At 44.4% G+C, this 12,374-nt stretch overlaps 1 protein-coding gene across 1 annotated transcript in view; it reads left to right on the plus strand.

Moving 5' to 3' along the window:
- HEG1 (heart development protein with EGF like domains 1) overlaps positions 1-12,374 on the plus strand; it is a 96,582-nt gene that overhangs the window by 26,613 nt on the left and 57,595 nt on the right. Inside the window, exons 2-3 of the mRNA XM_021706353.1 lie at positions 6,979-7,272; positions 9,253-9,552. Coding sequence (XP_021562028.1) covers positions 6,979-7,272; positions 9,253-9,552 — 594 coding nt within the window. The remainder of the gene's footprint in view (positions 1-6,978; positions 7,273-9,252; positions 9,553-12,374) is intronic.

Here is a 12,374-nt window from a genome sequence, read left to right on the forward strand (position 1 = left end):
GATTGACGGTGAGGTGTGGGGGTGGGGAGGGACTTCCAGGAGGAAATTGCCTCCTTGGATGACAGGGCACACTCCCTGTACACTCCCACTCCACTGCTCAGAAACAATGCAGATTGAAAAGCCCCAGATCCCTGGCAGGGGGATGGGGGGGGCAAGGAGTTGACTCTGTAACAGCTGCTAATTAGGAAATCCTATTCTTGGGCTGTGCTAGCATCCCTGATGATGCTGGTTCACAAACAGATGTTTTGAAACATTAAGACACTACAGAAGTGGAAGTTGTCAACTAGGGGGAAAAATAGGCAAAGCAATAAAACTCTCTTGTTAATTGAATCTCCATTCATGGTGCAAACGAAAGTTAGGACCTGACATAGGACCTGACACGGAGCTAAGTGCAGAGGGAAGGATGATGTTTCCAGCTCAAAAGATACCTGAGAAACAGGATATTGAATCTGCAGTGTGAGGATGGCTGATGCGGCTTAGTTGCCATGGCACATGGCTGGGTTTGGATAATCATCTCTGGTCATCTGGGGAGCTGGCCTGGGTGGGGTGAGGAGCACCAGCCTCTGCTGAGGCTCCAGGGTGCCCACTCTGGCCCCAGAGGATTCTGGTTGGGCACTGCCTCTTCTCCTTACTCTCCACCTGGCCCATCTTGGAGCATCCCTTCTCCTTTTCATTTCTCCAGGGCCATTTCTCATCTCCACTAGGTGTGAGAGCAGGTTCTGCAGTACTCTCCCCTGCGTGTGGTAGGTTCCTGCGAGTGCTCTTTAGGACTCAACAGAAAAGTGGTTGACTCTGAAATACTCTCTCAGGGTTTACACAGGCACTGAATAGGGACCCACACCACGATAAACATTCATCCACAGTGACCCTAAATAACTTAGGGCTTCAGAAAAGCCTTGGACATCAATAAATCTATGAGCATTTAACCCATTGTTCTCCCTGAGATTCGACATGGAGTGCTGTCCACAATCAAACAAGACCTCAAATGGCAGTAGGGGTGGGCTGGGGGGACTGTGTGATTTGTTAACAAACCCCAGCCAGTGTGATTTGTTAATCCCTTTTCTGAGGAAGAGTTCATAGGCAATATAAGAAATAGAGGGGCACTCAGAGTTCCACAGGAGGCAGTGGGGTATTGTTCTCTTGGGGCCCTGGACCAGTGACATCAGGGACTAGCCATGTTGGAGGTAGTCCCAGGTCTCACCCTGTGCCCCTAAGTTCTTGTATCACCTAAGAGGGGTGTCATGGAGCAGAATTCAGGAAGGCTCAAGCTGCCCCAGCAGCCTCTTAACTAGCCTCAGTCTTTATATGAGGGTGAATTCCTAGCTTCCAAGAGGGTTTGGGAGCCTGGACCAGCTCTGGTATCAGCTCTGATCCGCTGCTTGAAAAAGGATTAGGAGACTCAGTCATGATGGATTGCAGTGCCTGCCAAGGTCATCTCCAAATCTATTTGTTAAAAGTTGATAACTATAAATCCCTTTAATAGCTAGAACATATATACACTCACTGTGTATTAGGTCATGGTTCTAAATTCTTGCATGCTTATACTTTATTTAATCTATACAACAACACAGTGTGTTACATACTGGTATCATCTCCATTTTTTTTTTTTTTTTTGAGTTGGAGTCTCACTCTGTTGCCCAGACTGGAGTGCAGTGGCATGCTCCTGGCCATCGCAGCCTCTATCTGCTGGGCTCTGGTGATCCTTCTGCCTCAGCCTTCCAAGTAGCTGGAACTACAGGCACACGCTACCACGCCCGGCTAGTTTTTTGATTTACTGTAGAGATGAAGTCTCGCAAGTTGCCCAGGCGGGTCTCGAACCTGCAGGCTCAGGCAATCCACTCACCTCGGCCTCCCAAGGCGCGGGCTTACAGGCTGAGCCACCGAGCCTGGCCATCATCCCCATGTTATAGACGGGGAAGCCAAGGCACAGAGAAATTGAGTAGCTCGCCTAAGATCATAGGGCATGTAAATGGTAGAGCCAGAAGTCTAACCCAGATCGTCTGTACATTACCCATAACCTCTCTTATCAAGAACTGAATTTCTAGATCCAGGCATGGAGTTAATGTTCTTCTAGATGAAAGGATCTTTACATAGAGAAAACAGATCTACAAGGTATGGGTAAAACAAACAACTTTTAAGTGCTGCCTTCTGTGTTCCTAGGGGGAAGAAAAGAAAGATCCCTAGGTAAAGAGGGACACCAAAGGTAACAGTTTCTCACCAATCCAGGCGACTGATACCCATTGACTAAAGAGAAGAAGGTGGAGGTCAACCACAAGAAGGCAGGTCTCCAAGGTCAGCAGGGCCCAGCAGTGGCAGCACTGACCAAAAGTGTATCTTGTGCTAGCTGCTCTAGAGAGATGGTCATCAGCACCTCCCTTTGATCAGGCCACTGGCTATGGCCACAACTGTTGCCGAAGGTGGTCAAGGGCCAAGCAGCCCAGGTGCAAGGAAACTCATTAGTCCTTCAACTATGCAGTCAGAAGCCATTCACATGCTTATATTCTATGTTATGTTCCAGAAGTGTTACTAGAGCTCCAATCTACACACTTCATACTTAGCAAGTTTCAGGAGTCAACTTTATATTTAAGGTCTATAGACTTTACTTACCTTAGGGAACAGTCTGGGGACCAGAAAAAAAAAAAAGTCCATTACAAAGTGCTTTCTACAGGTCCCCAGACCTGGGCTCCTTTTATGACGATACCAATCATTTTTGTTCTTTTCCTTAGGAGACACATTTGTTATAGATCTATTTTTAATCACATGAGATCACATGATATATACTATTTTATAACTTACGTTTGCACTTAACAGCATAGGGTGAACATAATGCATAACTTAAACTGGATCAATCACGTGTTTCGGTTAGTCCTTTAAAATGTCTTATAATTAAGTTAATTAGCTATTGTAGAACTTTAGGTTGTTTCCAGTTTTCATAATTATAAACAATACTGTGATAAATGATAAACTTCCTTATACCTAAAACTGCGCAATTCCTTAATAATTTCCTTAGTGCTAATTTCCAGAAATTGAATTCTTGGGTCAAAATATATGCCTGTTCTTTTAAGGCTTTTGCAATGGATTACTAGATTTTTCATTAGAAAGACTGTGACAATTATATTCTTACAAACATTTTCTGAAAGTACCTGTAATGTCTGAGCACAGTGTTTCACACCTATAATCCCAGCACTTTAAGAGGCAGAGGCGAGAGGATTGCCTGAATTCAGGGGCTAGAGACCAGCCTGGGCAGTCTGGTGAGACCTTGTCTTTACAATAAATACAAAATTTAGCAGGACGTGGTGGCACAAGCCTGTGGTTCCAGCTACTTGGAAGGCTGAAAAAGAAGATCACCTGAGCCCAGCAGGTCGAGGCGGTGAGATTTATTTTTTCTTTCGCCTGAAACCAAGATTGAAGGGCCAGGTTTCTTTGCTGTCTCCTTTTGCAGGGCAGGCTCATTTCTATTTGTCTTGCACCTAAGGCATAACTCAGCTTTACACAGTAGTTTCCTTTCAGACTCCCTACTTGAGAATTTTATCTCCTATCTTCTGGCCATCAGAATGGAAGTTCAAGGTCACACATGTTGAACAGGGTCCCCCAGGGCAGCTGCCAGCTTCACTCTTAGCTCACCTCCCTGAATACCTGCTAATGGTTCATTTTTGGCTTCAGAAGATTTGATTATTTACTTACTTGCCAGCTCAGCAATGCACTTAGAAATTTCTGAAAAAATATTTTATTCAGCATTTTTAGTTGTTTATAGTGGCAGGGTTATTGAGGATACTGCAGGACTATTGTCTGCCTTTTCATTTTGTTTACAGTGTGCATTTTTTCTTTCTGATGTCTTTGGTCAGCCCTCCAGGGAGAGGGCATGGTTCAGTGTGAGCCCTGTCCTGTCTGCAGGTGGCCATTCTTTCCCTCTTGGAGACTATAGTGAGACTCCTTGAGCTGATTAGGGTCTAGGACTTCCATTCCTATTCCTTGAAGAAGGGGACGTAGCTGCTTCTTCAAAGGCCCGGGTCATACTCACCAATGACTGAGTCTAGCACTTGTCTTCAGGCTGTCATAGAGCCAAGTTACCTTCCCTGTGCTCATGGCTTACCAGCTTTAGGGCATGAGTTTTGAGTCCTTTCTGCCTCCCACAATCACTTTAGAAGAACTGATAACTTCTTTTAGTGTGCTCAGTTAACCAATTGGATAGAGAAAGCAACCTCAAACCCTTCACCTCCTCCCGGGAGGCCAGCTTGCCTTTGCAGCTCAGAGAGATAGAACAAAGGGAACTGCCCTATAGGTCACTGCTGTCTGTCGCCTCAGGGTCTCAAGTTGAACTTATGGGTCTTGTGGTTGGCCCTGGAAGCACCCTTCCATATCCCATTTCTAGCTGAGTGGACCTTGCCTGCCTGGAGTTGGGCCCCAGAGGAGCCCAGATATGCCCGGCAACTTCCCTCCCGCTCTAGGAAGCCTCTGTTAATTATCACCTACAGGAAGCAGGATAGGAAGCATAAAAAGAGTTCTTTTCAAGGCATTTGAGGAGGAAGTGATTCCCTTAGGAAAGTTTGTCAAAATCTCTTATGGTAGGTTTTTTTATAGTCACCACCTGCCCCTAATCCCAAATAAGTAAGCCATGGCTTCTGGTAGGAGTGGACCAGAGTGGGGGAAAATGTTCAGAACCATCGACCTAGAATCGCACGGCCTAGAAAGGCAGCCACTAGTTAGTTATGTGTGCTTATGGAGCTCTCTTGAAATGTGGCTAGTGAAATAATCGCTGGATCTCAAAGGTTTAATACCAAAAAAAGAATGTTTTTGTATTAGTTACATGTTAGAAGGATACTATTTTGAATATGTTGAATGTAGTAAAATATTTATTAACATTAATTTCATGTTTTATTTTTAAAATGTGGTTCCTACAGTGATAATGACAGCTAAACTTTGGGATAACTTCCCCTCAGCCACAGGGTGATTTCTCTGGTCACCAAGGCAGGGCATGCGTGCATGTTGGGGTTTCCTTTACCTTTCCTATGAGTTGTACCAAAACATCCACCTAAGTTATTTTATTTGAACCTTTCTTTCAAATAAAGAAATTTTATGTTCCCCCAAAAACAAACAAATAAAATATCTAGTAGCTTAAAGAAATGTGGCTTCTGGAAAATTTAAAGTTACATGTGTGGATTGTGTTTGTGACATGCTATCTCTTACGTAGCACAGATCTAAAAGATGACTTGTTCTGTGTGTGTGTGTGTGTGTGAGATATTCAGATACAAACTACAGGTTCTGCCTGCAGCCTCTACTTGTCAGATGGTTTGCCATTTTGCCTGAGTTATATAAATAGAAGGCATTTCGTTTATTCCCATGGAGGTTTCTCAGTAGTGCCCACAACCCCCAGTCCTAAGCGGAAAGAGAAATATCAATCCCAAATGGGATTAAATAAATACCTGTCAGGTCCTTACATGGACACACATACCTGTTTGTATTATTATTATTATTTTGTTTTTGTTTCATCTTTTGTTTTTTTTGAGTTGGAGTCTCACTCTGTCGCCCAGACTGGAGTGCAGTGGCCGCTCCCGGCCACCGCAGCCTCGACCTGCTGGGGCTCCGGCGATCCTTCCGCCTGAGCCTTCCAAGTAGCTGGAACTACAGGTGCGCGCTACCACACCCGACTAATTTTTTGATTTATTGTTGAGATGAGGTCTCACCAAGTTGCCGAGGCGGGTCTCGAATCCGCGGGCTCAGGCAATCCACTCACCTCAGCCTCCCAAGGCGCGGGATTAGAGGCTGAGCCACCAAGCCCTGCTATTATTTTTATAATTAAAAAAATTTTAGTAACAGGGTCTTGCTACGTTGCCCAGGCTGAACTTGAACTGGAATAGCTAGGACTACAGATGTACAGCACTACATCTAACGTGCTATTGTTATTATTAAATCTAAACTCTGTTTTGAAGCCTACTGTTTTAATTCAATAATGCCTATAGAAAATATTTATCTTATACCATCATTTTAATGACTACTCAATGTCTTTTCATATGATTCCTGTATACTCCAACTGATTTAATTGATATCCTATTGTAGGGTTTTTAGGTCCTTCCTTCCCTACTTCCTTCCTTCTTCCTTTTTTCCTTCTTTCCTTCCTTCCTTCCCTTTCTCCCTCCCTCCCATCCTTCCTTTCCCTCCTTCCCTCACTCTCCCTTTCCCTCCCTTCCTCTCTCCCTTCCTCCCTCCCTTCCTTCTTTCCTTCCTTCTGCTATTGTAAACAGTGCTGCAATGAACATTTATGTAGCTAAATCTTTATCCACATTCTTGAATATTTCCTTCAGATAAATTCAGAGAAGAAGAAATTACTGCCTCAAATCTATTCACATTACAAAAATTTTAGTAATATTGCCATATCCTTCACAAGTTTTATCAGAATTGTGCATGTCTTGCCTCCTACCTGCAAAAGTAGGTGTCTGGATGAAGGACTGCCAGCTTTTTTCTCTCTACCACCCTAGAAGGCACAGTTCATAACCTTGGCATGTATGAGGGGCTTCCTTCCCTCTGCTACCACCTGACCTTCCTCCTCCTGCCCCTTTCTGAGCCTGCCCAGGTGCCAGGGGTTCAAGTGCTCTTCACTGAGCCCTATGTTGATCACTGTCAACTTTAATCATTTATTCCATGCACTATAAAATTTTTTTTGAGACAGGGTCTCACTATGTTGTCCGGGCTGGTGTCAAATTCCTGGGCTCAAGCGATCTTCTCACCTTAACTTCCTAAGTAACTAGGGTTACAGATGCATGCCACTGTGCCCCGCTGCACTATACAATTTAACCCTATGTTGTACTTTGCTTCATAATTTCTTCCACTGGATTAAAAGAATAATATGGGGGGAAAAGGAAGGTGAAATTATTTTACTTGCATTCACTCTCTTGATATATCCTGGTGTCTTTTTTGAAGGTTTGCTTCTGTTTTCAGAAGCCAGCAAGCTCTCACTGATGCATTTTCTTCTTATTTCAGCTGCTAAAGAGAGCCATTGGCTAGAAAGTAACACTGAACCCCACAAAGAAAACATCACCTTCCATCAGAGTCAAGAGGACTTTTCAACAATGGCCTCCAAAGAGGGTGTGATGGTTGAGACCTCTGGAAAAAGCCATGCTTCTTCAAATGCTCCAGAAAACTGCACTCTACTAACAGAAACAGCAGATGCTGGAGGAAGGAATGATTCTTCAAGTAGAACTAACTTCACCATTTCCCCCGTTGGACACTCACTTGAGATAGCAACAGCTCTGAATTCCCAGAGCAGCACCTTAGGTGAGTTTGTGCTGATGATGCTCATTTCATTCAGGCATATCTAGTCCTGTAAAACACAATGACTGTCACCTTGTCCCTCTTCTGAGCCATTGTGGCCATCCAGTCCTGGGCAGAGGTGGGTAAGACCTGTGACTTAGGCCCCACTGTTGGCATGGTGTAAATACAGACTAGTCAAGGCTGCAGATTTGCCAAGCAGCCTGGCCGATCCTGTAGCATCTACAATCCATGTCCAGTTGGAATCCAAATCTTGTCCTTCCTCTGGAGATCCTGCTACACACTATGATCTCAGCAGCACTGAGTCTCATGGGGTGCATAGCTGGTAAAGAAAGCCAAGCTTAGGTTTGTTTGTGTTGTGGCTCAGATGGTTGTCCTTGTTCCAGTCTGCACAGCTTGGTGGTTTGCTGTCTTTAGCAAAGAATTTCAAGAAGGTGCTGGGGTTTAATGGTTACGATTTGACTGAGGAAGAGAACATAAAGAAACCAGTATTGATTAGGTACCTACTACATACCACCATGTCAATTCTCTTAGCCCATGATGAGGTCATGTTATTCTCAGTTTAGGCATTTGGAAACTGAAGCTCAGAGAAGTCAATTAACCCACCATGTGTAAGTCAAAACAGTTAACAGGTTTCAGAGCTGGGGTCTGAGTGAGATGGCAGGGCCAGCTGAGTATTGGAATGCCTGGACAATGGGAGTGGAGGTTCAGAGGAGAAAAAGACAGGTGTGGCCTCTTTGTGGGGAGGCAAGGCCAGCAGCCTCCCTTGGCAAGGGCGTAAGTTGCCCACAGAGCAGAGGAGGAGCAGGGAGAACAGTGTAGATGAGTTTAGGGACAGTCATGGAGGACTTTGAACAACAGGCAGTTTAGATTTGATGTAGTGGGGAGAGTTGTTGAAGACTTTTAAACAAGGAAGTGACATGACTATAGTGAATTGAGGGAGGATTTGCCTGACAGGCAGGTACAAGATGTCTGGCATGGGAATGGGAGGATGGAGGTTAGGGAGACCCTTTTGGCGGACATAGAGATCCAGACACTAGGTGCTGAGATATGACCTGGTGGCCATAGGAACAAAGAGGAAGGGATTGGAAAGAGATGTCACCAAGGAAAATTGATAGGACGTGGTGATGACCTGAAAGTAGAGGATGAAACCATTGAAGATGACTCTATAGTTTCATGTCCTAGTGACAGGAGATCTGGTTGGGGAAACTAAATTCCATAAAGAATATATGTCAGCTGGGCTCGGTGGCTTAGCCTGTAATCCCACGCCTATGGGAGGCTGAGGTGAGTGGATTGCCTGAGCCCACGGGTTCGAGACCCACCTGGGCAGCGAGACTTCATCTCTACAATAAATAAAAAAATCAGCCAGGCATGGTAGCGCATGCCTGTAATTCCGGCTACTTGGAAGGCTGAGGTGGAAAGTTCGCCGGAACCCAGCCGGTCTAGGCTGCGGTGGGCAGGAGCGGCCACTGCACTCTAGTCTGGGCGACAGAGTGAGACTCCAACTCAAAAAAAAAAAAAAAGAATATATATCAAAGCATTTTATATTCTATTCATGAATGACGGCTATGGGGTTCAGAAACTCTGCATATGATATGGCCTGGTTTTATTGGTCATCTAGATACTAGGAATTTGTTTATATTGGATTCAAGTAAATTCTGGGACCAACTTTGTGGAATGTGGGTGATGGGTCATAATGATCAGATGCTGATCTCTGATTCCATATTATCTGATACTTAACTCCATTGTGCCCCTTTTCTGATAACGTTATCAAAAAATGCAAAGTCTTGATGAGATCTAAAGATGGTCTTTGTGTTGACTTGTGATCTCTCAGGAGTTCATTTTTTATGGAATGAAAAAAATTATTTCTCCTAATTTCTTCTTATGTCCACGTATTTTGTAAAAGTCAGAGTTGAGCCCCTAAAAGCATATGAGGACATTTTGAAGTCTGCTGTTGGAATTTTAATTGTTGCTATCTGCTTTCAGCCTTGGAAAGTCTTCCCTTGCCATCCAGTGGCTCAGGGTCCGAAGGAAGAACTGCTTCTTTTCAAGCGAAGAGTGGAACATCCCAGGGCTCACCGGAGAGGAGGACGGGGCTCTCGGGAGAAGTGACTGTGCACACTCAAGTGGCTGCCACCTCTGCATTGAGCCAGTCTTCTCTTCCTGCTTTGGAGATGGGAGAGCCAACCACGCTCTCTAGGAAGAGAGCCTCCTCAGGACCAGAGCTCTCCTCACTGCATGTCCTCAGGACACCCGCTTATGCTGCTCTCTCAGACCATTCCTCATGTGAGTCCTCCTCTCCCTGGCTTCACACTCTAAGGTCATTCAAAATAGACACAACAGATGTGAATAGCTACTAGTTACATACTCGTAATGGGGACAAGGGGAAAAGACATTAAGGCAAAATACCATTCCTCTAATGCCGAGTATTTGGGGGTGATAGTATGTACAACCTACAGTTTTTCTCAGTATTGAAGTTCATGTATAAAATATGTTTTGACTGTATTATATGGAGGGGAATAATGTTTAGTCTGCAGCTGCTCTGAGCCTTTCTGTTCACCACACACTTTCCCCACTCTCCCATCCCATTTGCACATGTACAATAATGACTGTGTTATTGGCATATATTCTTGTATAAGAGGCCACATCTTGGGGTGCATGAAATGGTGAGCATTGTACCATTTGATTAAGAGTTAGATTTTGATGTCTTTATTTTTGCAAAGATGTTTTCTTCAGGCCAGGTGCAATAGCTCACACCCATAATCCTAGCACTTTGGAAGGCTGAGGCGAGAAGATGGCTTGAGCCCAGGAATTCGAGACTGGCCTAGGCAACATCTCTACCAACGCGAGCCCTCATCTCTATCAAAAATAAAAAAATTATCTGGGCATGGTGGTACATGCCTGTCATCCCAGCTACTTGAGAGGCTGAGGTGGAAGGATCGCCTGAGCCCAGGAGGTCAAGGCTGCAGTGAGCTGTGATTGTATCACTGCACTCCAACCTGGGACATGGAGTGAGACTCCACCTTAAAAAAAAAAAAGAAAGAAAGAAAGAAGGAAAAAATGTTTTCTTCAATGGCAAAGAAAACATGGGTATACATTTTCCTAGGCATTATTTTGAAAAAATAATGCAATGCAGGTATTATCAGGGCATGATATTAGTATCTGCAGCTGTGGAGTGCTCCTCTCTGCCATTCCAGTTCCTATGCATCAGTGAAGGCTCAGCTCAAGAATTCCATTTCCATGAACCCTTCTTTAACCCTTTGGTCCCCTGTGCTCTACACCTCATCATACCAGGTCATCTAATGCCTCTACCCAGAGGGGTTGTGATCCTCTTGAGGACACAGGCTGTGCCTGTTACTTCTCTTAGGTTCTCCACTGCCCCAGAAAGGGGTGTAGCTGATAAGAGATGGGGCACATGTGTGCCCAGATACCCTCACAGGGCACATCCTGCCTGGGCCAAGGAGTATGTTGGAAACTGCCCATCTTTTCTTCTTTTCTTTTATTCAGCGCCATTGTATGCTGCTTGTGTTTTCATCCTTATGCCATAAGGAGCAGGACAGACAGGGTTGGAAGTATTCTTGGGAAATAGATGTTAGGTTGCTTCAGAAATTACCACTTCAAAATTTTTGTAGGTCGGAAGTTTCTAGGAGTACCTTTTGCAAGTCTAGGAGTTTGAGTTTATGTCGTCAAAGCAAAAACTCAACCCAGAGTGCTTTCTGGAATACCTATTTAGAGCAGCCAGTTCCTCTTCCATGTACTCTGTATACAATTTTCTGCTGACTGAGTTTGGATATAATCTATGATTCATGTTTTTTAGAAGATTGTTTTTTAAGAGTATTCATAAACATTGGTTGGATTGAATAAAAGTTATGGTCTTTTCCAACTTCAAAGTTCTGTGGTTCAGTGATTTACAACCAACTTTACTCAGCAGTAGAAAGGAAACATTCTCTAGGAATCTACACTTTGGTTCTGATCAGGGTCATTTAATATTTATAATTTAAATTCAACCTACTGTGGTATATTTGAAAATCAGCTTATCTTTCCAACTTTACTGGACTTGACTCTGTATTCATCTATATTTTCCATAACTAAAAATGTAATTTTCCTCAAAATCTTTGAGCATTCTTTTTTTTTTTTTTTTTTTGAGTTGGGGTCTTACTCTGTTGCCCTGGCTAGAGTGCAGTGGCATGATCAGGCAGTCATACTCACAGCAGTCTCGACCTCCTGGGCTCAGGCTACCCTTCTGTTTCAGCCTCCCAAGTAGCTGGGACTACATGCATGCGCCACCAGGTCCAGCTAATTTTTTGATTTTTCTGTAGAGATAAGGTCTCGCTATGTTGCCCAGTTTGGTCTCGAACTCCTAGGCTCAAGCGATCCTCCTTCCTTGGCCTCCCACAGTGCTGGGGATTACAGGCATGAGCCACAATGCCTGGCCATTTGTCCTTTTAGAACCTTATACTTTAAATTGTTGGAGAGTTCCGCCATATTCTTTCATATTCTTTGAGTCTCTTTCTGAGCATTTTTCTTCCTTTTTAGTGAATGAGTGTGTTCTGTTCCAGGTAGAGTCCTAGCACCCTCTTAGATATTGGATTATCACTAGGCATCCAAGTACATCTGAATTCAGGCTGCCAGCCTTCCCTCCTCCTGTGGTGATACAGAAGATACACACACAAGGACCTGAAGCTACATGGAAAACTGCTTGACTTTGAAAGCTGTACTGGTACCTGCTAACCCACTAAACAGAGTCCTCTTGAATCTGAGTTTTGAGAATTACTATCCCTCAGGATGCAGGAGCTTGAGGCATTTGGGCAAGAGTGTTGAGAGAGGGCCAGCAGACCTCCCAAAGGCAGACCAAGGGTCGACCCAGTCTGGCTGGCCAGTTCTGAAAAAACAAAAACGAAGCGGGAATGCAGCGGGGACTTGTGCCTTCTGACGCTTGACCACGCCATCCACTAGTAATTGTGACCCAGTGAATAGCCTGGCACCAGAAGGGCGGGGCTTCTTATTTGAAGCATGAAAGGATTTGAAAGATCCTTTCTAGCTCCTTCCTTGATATTCTGTGCCTCCTTTCTCTCCTGACTCAGCTACACAGACACATGTGTGCAGCA

Source organism: Carlito syrichta, unplaced genomic scaffold, assembly GCF_000164805.1.
Source record: "Carlito syrichta isolate Samal-C Ts95f unplaced genomic scaffold, Tarsius_syrichta-2.0.1 Scaffold315477, whole genome shotgun sequence".
Classification (NCBI taxonomy): domain Eukaryota; kingdom Metazoa; phylum Chordata; class Mammalia; order Primates; family Tarsiidae; genus Carlito; species Carlito syrichta.